At 57.3% G+C, this 7,163-nt stretch overlaps 1 protein-coding gene across 2 annotated transcripts in view; it reads right to left on the bottom strand.

The window, feature by feature from the left end:
* Positions 1–204: 204 nt before the first annotated feature.
* LOC144675561 (calmodulin-binding transcription activator 2-like) overlaps positions 205–7,163 on the bottom strand; it is a 47,648-nt gene continuing 40,689 nt past the window's right edge. For both annotated transcript variants that reach the window (XM_078536236.1, XM_078536235.1), the window contains 3 exons: positions 5,365–5,558; positions 879–953; positions 205–750 (listed from right to left, as the gene is read on the bottom strand). In XM_078536236.1, the coding sequence (XP_078392362.1) occupies positions 687–750; positions 879–953; positions 5,365–5,558 (333 nt within the window). In that variant the 3' untranslated portion in view covers positions 205–686. The remainder of the gene's footprint in view (positions 751–878; positions 954–5,364; positions 5,559–7,163) is intronic.

Raw genomic sequence — 7,163 nt, 5'->3', positions numbered from 1 at the left:
AGAAAACCAGGGAGGTGCGGGGTGAAGAAAGTGGGGATCCAAAGAGAGCAGTGTGGGGGGGCAGGGGAGATAGAGAGTGGGGGGGATAGCGGGAGGGGCAAGGGAGAGGGGGGAAGGGGAGAGGGGGGAAGGGGAGGGGGGGGAAAGGGAGAGGGGGGAAGGGGAGAGGGGGGAAGGAGAGTGAGTGGGGCTGGGGGAAAGAGAGGGGGGATAGAGTGGGGCTGGGGAGGGAAGGGGCCCTGCTAAATTAATCTTCAATCCTCCCCCCTCTGTTAAATTAATCTTCAATCATCACCAACCACATAATTCCTTCTCTGTCTCTAAGTTCCTTGGTGCTGGAACTAGTCAGTCCCCAGTCTATCCGCTGCTTAATCACTTCTCCACCTCCTGCACAAGTTGAGATAACAAAGCCTGAGGGTTGAGAGTGAAATGATCGCCCTTTCCCTCTGTAATAAGACAAAGCAAAACCTTGGTAAATTTCTCCTGTTAGTCTCAAAGACTCAAAGTGCAAGGAAATAAGAACATTTTGTTATCTGAAAGTTTTGAACTGATGGGAATGATGAAGGCAAGGTTTCGCTTCCTCCCCGACAGTAGAGTCATTCGCTGAAACCCCTTCTCCTCCCAGGGCAGGTCCCATCTTCATTTACAAAGCTTTTTCCCACGAGTCTGTAAGTCGCGGTTGGGGTTTAAGTTGTCAGGCCGCGTTTCTGCACTCCCTCCAGCTCCTGAGATTGTTTCAGCTCCTTCATCCTGAAAGACAACCAGAACTTATTAAACAAATGAAGATTCTTGTCAAAGATTCCCCACTGACTGAGCCACGGAGTCATTCACTCCCAGGTCGGTTGTGCAGGAATCCAGGAAGATCCCTGAGTCTGTACCTGTGTCGGCAGCGTCTCAGGAACCTCATGATCTTGCGAGCAGCCTGGTCTTGTCTCTTGGTTAGGAATGTGGCTCTGTAGCAAGAACAGGAAGATTCCATTCAGCATTTACTCGAGGCACACGTTTCACATTATTCCCCTTCCCATACACGTCCCCCATAAAATAACCGGTAGGAGTGTAAGGGGGGGAGGAGTTGAAAAGCGAGGGGAGCGGGGAAGAGAGAGAGAGGAGAGCAGGGCAGAGAGAGAGAGGAGAGCGGGCCAGAGAGAGAGAGGACAGCGGGGCAGAGAGAGAGAGGAGAGCGGGCCAGAGAGAGAGAGGAGAGCGGGGCAGAGAGAGAGGAGAGCGGGGCAGAGAGAGGGAGGAGAGCGGGCCAGAGAGAGAGAGGAGAGCGGGCCAGAGAGAGAGAGGAGAGCAGGGCAGAGAGAGAGGAGAGCGGAGCAGAGAGAGGGAGGAGAGCGGGGCAGAGAGAGGGAGAAGAACGGGGCAGAGAGAGGGAGGAAAGCGGGGCAGAGAGAGGGAGGAGAGCGGGACAGAGAGAGGGAGGAGAATGGGGCAGAGAGAGGGAGGAAAGCGGGGCAGAGAGAGGGAGGAGAGCAGGGCAGAGAGAGGGAGGAGAGCGGGAAAGAGAGAGAGAGGAGAGCGGGGCAGAGAGAGGGAGGAGAACGGGGCAGAGAGAGGGAGGAAAGCGGGGCAGAGAGAGGTAGGAGAACGGGGCAGAGAGAGGGAGGAAAGCGGGGCAGAGAGAGGGAGGAGAGCGGGGCAGAGAGAGGGAGGAGAACGGGGCAGAGAGAGGGAGGAAAGCGGGGCAGAGAGAGGTAGGAGAACGGGGCAGAGAGAGGGAGGAAAGCGGGGCAGAGAGAGGGAGGAGAGCGGGGCAGAGAGAGGGAGGAGAGCGGGGCAGAGAGAGGGAGGAGAGCGGGGCAGAGAGAGAGAGGAGAGCGGGGCAGAGAGAGGGAGGAGAACGGGGCAGAGAGAGGGAGGAGAGCGGGGCAGAGAGAGGGAGGAGAGCGGGGCAGAGAGAGGGAGGAGAACGGGGCAGAGAGAGGTAGGAGAACGGGGCAGAGAGACGGAGGAAAGCGGGGCAGAGAGAGGGAGGAGAACGGGGCAGAGAGAGGGAGGAAAGCGGGGCAGAGAGAGGGAGGAGAACGGGGCAGAGAGAGGGAGGAGAACGGGGCAGAGAGAGGGAGGAAGGCGGGACAGAGAGAGGGAGGAGAGCGGGGCAGAGAGAGGGAGGAGAGCGGGGCAGAGAGAGGGAGGAGAGCGGGGCAGAGAGAGGGAGGAGAGCGGGGCAGAGAGAGGGAGGAGAGCAGGGGCAGAGAGAGGAGAGCAAGGGCAGAGAGAGCAGAGCGGGGGCAGAGAGAGGAAGGAGAGCGGGGGGAGAGAGGGGAGAAGAGAGAGGGAAGAGAGAGAAGGGGGACAGAGAGAAGGGGGACAGAGAGGGAGAAGAGAGAGGGGGAGAGAGAGGGGGAGAGAGAGAGGGGGGAAGAGAGAGGGGAGAAGAGAGAGGGAAGAGAGAGAAAGGGGACAGAGAGAAGGGGGACAGAGAGAAGGGGGACAGAGAGGGGGGAAGAGAGAGGGGGGAAGAGAGAGGGGGGAAGAGAGAGGGGGGAGAGAGAGAGAGGGGGGAAGAGAGAGGGGGGAAGAGAGAGTGGGGAGAGAGAGAGGGGGGAGAGGGCAGGAATATTGGGGGGGAGAGAGAGGGAGAGGGGGTGGGGATGTTTAAGAGGTGGGGAGAGAGATGGGGAGGGAGAGAGATGGAGAGGGAAGGGGATGGGGAGGGGGAAGTAGAGAGGGTGGGGTAGGTGGAGAGGGAGGGGAGGGGGCGGGGAAGGAGAGAGACATGAAGGGGAGGGGGGGAGGGGGGAGGGAGGGAGAGAGGAGAAATAGGGGGAGGTGGAGGGTGGTGGAGACGTAGTGAGGGGGGAGAGGAAGGGGGTAGGGGGAACGAGACAGGGTGGGGGGAATGAGACGGGGTGGGGGGGATGAGACGGGGTGGGGGGGATGCGACGGGGTGGGGGGGATGAGACGGGGTGGGGGGGATGAGACGGGGTGGGGGGGATGAGACGGGGTGGGGGGGATGCGACGGGGTGGGGGGGATGAGACGGGGTGGGGGGGATGAGACGGGGTGGGGGGGATGAGACGGGGTGGGGGGGATGAGACCGGGTGGGGGAAGAGAGGAGGTGGGAAATAGAGAGAGAAGAAACATTTGGAGGGAAAGGGGGTTGGCGACTATTCCCTAGTGAGATTCAGCACAGGAGGCTATTCAGCCCATCATGCCCGCACTAGCCTCTTTGAAAGAGTTATCCCATTCGTTTAATCTCATTCCCGCTCTTTCCCCACAGTCACGTGAATTTGTCCTTTTCAACTATTTGTCCAATTCCCTGTTGAAAGTTCCTATTGAATCTGCTTCCGCCGCCCTTTCAGGCAGCGCCTTCCAGATCACAACAACTCGCTGTGTAAAAAAAACCTTCTCCTCATCTCCCCCTCTGGTCCTTTTCCCGATTCTCTTCAATCTGTGTCCCTCTGGTTACCGACCCTCCTGCCGCTGGAAACAGTTTCTCCTCATTGACTCTATCCAAACTCCTCAGGATTTTGAACGCCTCAATTCAATCTCCCCCTTAACCTTCTCTGCTCTGAGGAGAACAATCCCGGCTTCTCCAGCCTCTCCACATGAACTGAACTCCCTCATCCCTGGGAACCTTATAGTAAATCTCCCTCCGCACCCTCCCCAAGGTGGAGAAAGTGCGGAGCCCAGATTTTTAAAAAATTCATTCATAGGAAACTGAGTGACTTGCTCGGGCATTTCAGAGGGTAGTTAATAGTCAACCACATTGCTGTGTGTTTGGAGTCAGAGCAGGTAAGGACGGCAGATTTCCTTCCCTAAAGGGCATTACTTCAAGTATCTTTCCATTCTAAGATGTTTGTCAACCAACCTGCAGCATAGAACTGCCCAACATCCTTTGTGACTGTGACCTCCTCCTCCTTGGCCCTTAGGAGGGTGTTGGTGATCACTGACTTCCATCGGACTGATCCATGATTATGCCTTCTGCTATACAGACGGCCAGGACACTCTCCCACTCTTACCACCTTCCATCAGGCGTCTTGGAAGGATTGACAGGCTCATAATCGAGCTGCTTGGCTACATTATGAACACACCTTCCATGGCATCTAGTCCTGAAGGGGGACTTGAACCTGGAGCTCCTGGTCCAGAGGTAGGGATGTTACCCACTGCACCACCAGATCTCCCCCACCAGATGGGTTTTTACAACAATTGACCATGGTTGCATCGTCATCATCAAACTTTTAATTCCAGACTTTTATTGAATTCAAATTCCACCATCTGCTGTGATGGGATTCGAGCCTGGGACCCCAGAGCAGTACCCTGGGTCCCCAGAGCAGTACCCTGGCTCCCCAGAGCAGTACCCTGGCTCCCCAGAGCAGTACCCTGGCTCCCCAGAGCAGTACCCTGGGTCCCCAGAGCAGTACCCTGGGTCCCCAGAGCAGTACCCTGGCTCCCCAGAGCAGTACCCTGGCTCCCCAGAGCATTACCCTGGCTCCCCAGAGCAGTACCCTGGGTCCCTAGAGCAGTACCCTGGGTCCCCAGAGCAGTACCCTGGCTCCCCAGAGCAGTACCCTGGGTCCCCAGAGCAGTACCCTGGGTCCCCAGAGCAGTACCCTGGGTCCCCAGAGCAGTACCCTGGGTCCCCAGAGCAGTACCCTGGCTCCCCAGAGCAGTACCCTGGGTCCCCAGAGCAGTACCCTGGGTCCCCAGAGCAGTACCCTGGGTCCCCAGAGCAGTACCCTGGCTCCCCAGAGCAGTACCCTGGGTCCCCAGAGCATTACCCTGGCTCCCCAGAGCAGTACCCTGGCTCCCCAGAGCAGTACCCTGGCTCCGCAGAGCAGTACCCTGGGTCCCCAGAGCAGTACCCTGGGTCCCCAGAGCAGTACCCTGGCTCCCCAGAGCAGTACCCTGGCTCCCCAGAGCATTACCCTGGCTCCCCAGAGCAGTACCCTGGGTCCCCAGAGCAGTACCCTGGGTCCCCAGAGCAGTACCCTGGCTCCCCAGAGCAGTACCCTGGCTCCCCAGAGCAGTACCCTGGCTCCCCAGAGCAGTACCCTGGCTCCCCAGAGCAGTACCCTGGCTCCGCAGAGCAGTACCCTGGCTCCCCAGAGCAGTACCCTGGCTCCCCAGAGCAGTACCCTGGCTCCCCAGAGCAGTACCCTGGCTCCCCAGAGCAGTACCCTGGCTCCGCAGAGCAGTACCCTGGCTCCCCAGAGCAGTACCCTGGCTCCCCAGAGCAGTACCCTGGCTCCCCAGAGCAGTACCCTGGCTCTCTGCGTTACTAGCCCAGCGACAATACCACTATGCCAGCATCTGGAGAATTGGACACAATACTCCAGTGATTTATAAACGGTTTCAGGTTGTGTGGGAGAGATGGTGACAGGGATCTGTGAGAGCAGAGTTATATTCTCAGCACCTACTTGAGTTTCTGTTGCAAGGCGCCACTCCCACGGTGACCCTGTTTGAGTTTCTCATACTCCTTGTAGCTGCGGTAATACTGCTGGATCAGAACAGCTGCACGCCTGCTCTGCTGGAACCTCTTCTGCTCATAGTAACTGCGGAACTTGCTCTGGATCAGAATGGCAGCCTGAGTCATCTTCTTGTAAAGTGCGTACTGTGTGGAGAGATAGTGAGAGGAGAGCAGAAGGAAGAGGGTTAGGGATTGGCCTCAGGATTAGGATTCAGCTCCTTCTACATTATCTCACGGAACTAGTGTCACCGTGTCACCTTGTCTAAAACAAAGCAGGAATTCGTCAAGAATATGGGGCCATTAGATTGTACTGGACTGGGCAGATAGAGAATGACACTGCACTCTACAAATTACCCAACACTGTCACCTGCTCGATTTATGCTATAATGTTTCAAGCCTGGTGAACGCTGCTTAATAAACCGCTCTCCTTCCACAGCATGGATAAATAGTCCGATATGATCCTGGCTCTTAAACATTGTGGCTCAACACACAAAGTATCTGTATAAGCCAACAGCAACACTCTGTTCAACACAACCCAACACAATAAACTACAGCACAGTCACTGCTACAGGACCAGAGAAACATCACACTCTCAGACAGTCCCAATCGGGGGAGACACCGCACTCTCAGACAGTCCCAATCGGGGGAGACACCGCACTCTCAGACAGTCCCAATCGGGGGGACACCGCACTCTCAGACAGTCCCAATCAGGGGAGACACCGCACTCTCAGACAGTCCCAATCGGGGGAGACACCGCACTCTCAGACAGTCCTAATCGGGGGGACACCGCACTCTCAGACAGTCCCAATCGGGGGAGACACCGCACTCTCAGACAGTCCCAATCGGGGGAGACACCGCACTCTCAGACAGTCCCAATCGGGGGGAGACTCCGCACTCTCAGACAGTCCCAATCCGGGAGACTCCGCACTCTCAGACAGTCCCAATCCGGGGAGACACCGCACTCTCAGACAGTCCCAATCGGGGGGACACCGCACTCTCAGACAGTCCCAATCAGGGGAGACACCGCACTCTCAGACAGTCCCAATCGGGGGAGACACCGCACTCTCAGACAGTCCTAATCGGGGGGACACCGCACTCTCAGACAGTCCCAATCGGGGGAGACACCGCACTCTCAGACAGTCCCAATCGGGGGAGACACCGCACTCTCAGACAGTCCCAATCGGGGAGACACCGCACTCTCAGACAGTCCCAATCGGGGAGACACTGCACTCTCAGACAGTCCCAATCGGGGGAGACACCGCACTCTCAGACAGTCCCAATCGGGGGAGACTCCGCACTCTCAGACAGTCCCAATCGGGGGGAGACTCCGCACTCTCAGACAGTCCCAATCGGGGAGACACCGCACTCTCAGACAGTCCCAATCGGGGGGAGACTCCGCACTCACAGACAGTCCCAATCGGGGAGACACCGCACTCTCAGACAGTCCCAATCGGGGGAGACTCCGCACTCTCAGACAGTCCCAATCCGGGGAGACACCGCACTCTCAGACAGTCCCAATCGGAGGAGACTCCGCACTCTCAGACAGTCCCAATCGGGGAAGACTCCGCACTCTCAGTTTAACTTCCCAGTTGAACCTTTTCCCTCTTTTATGAAACATTCTCTTTGCCCTGATTTTCGCTCCTGCTTTGTTTGCACCACTTGCTTTGGAGACGCCTGTGTGAAGGCTTTTGCTGACTGGAAACAAGTTAATGTAACAAGATCAATGGTCAATATTCAGTGTAGCCTGGA

Source organism: Cetorhinus maximus, unplaced genomic scaffold (assembly GCF_964194155.1).
Source record: "Cetorhinus maximus unplaced genomic scaffold, sCetMax3.hap1.1 HAP1_SCAFFOLD_1011, whole genome shotgun sequence".
NCBI lineage: Eukaryota > Metazoa > Chordata > Chondrichthyes > Lamniformes > Cetorhinidae > Cetorhinus > Cetorhinus maximus.
This window is presented reverse-complemented; position numbering and strand designations above follow the sequence as displayed.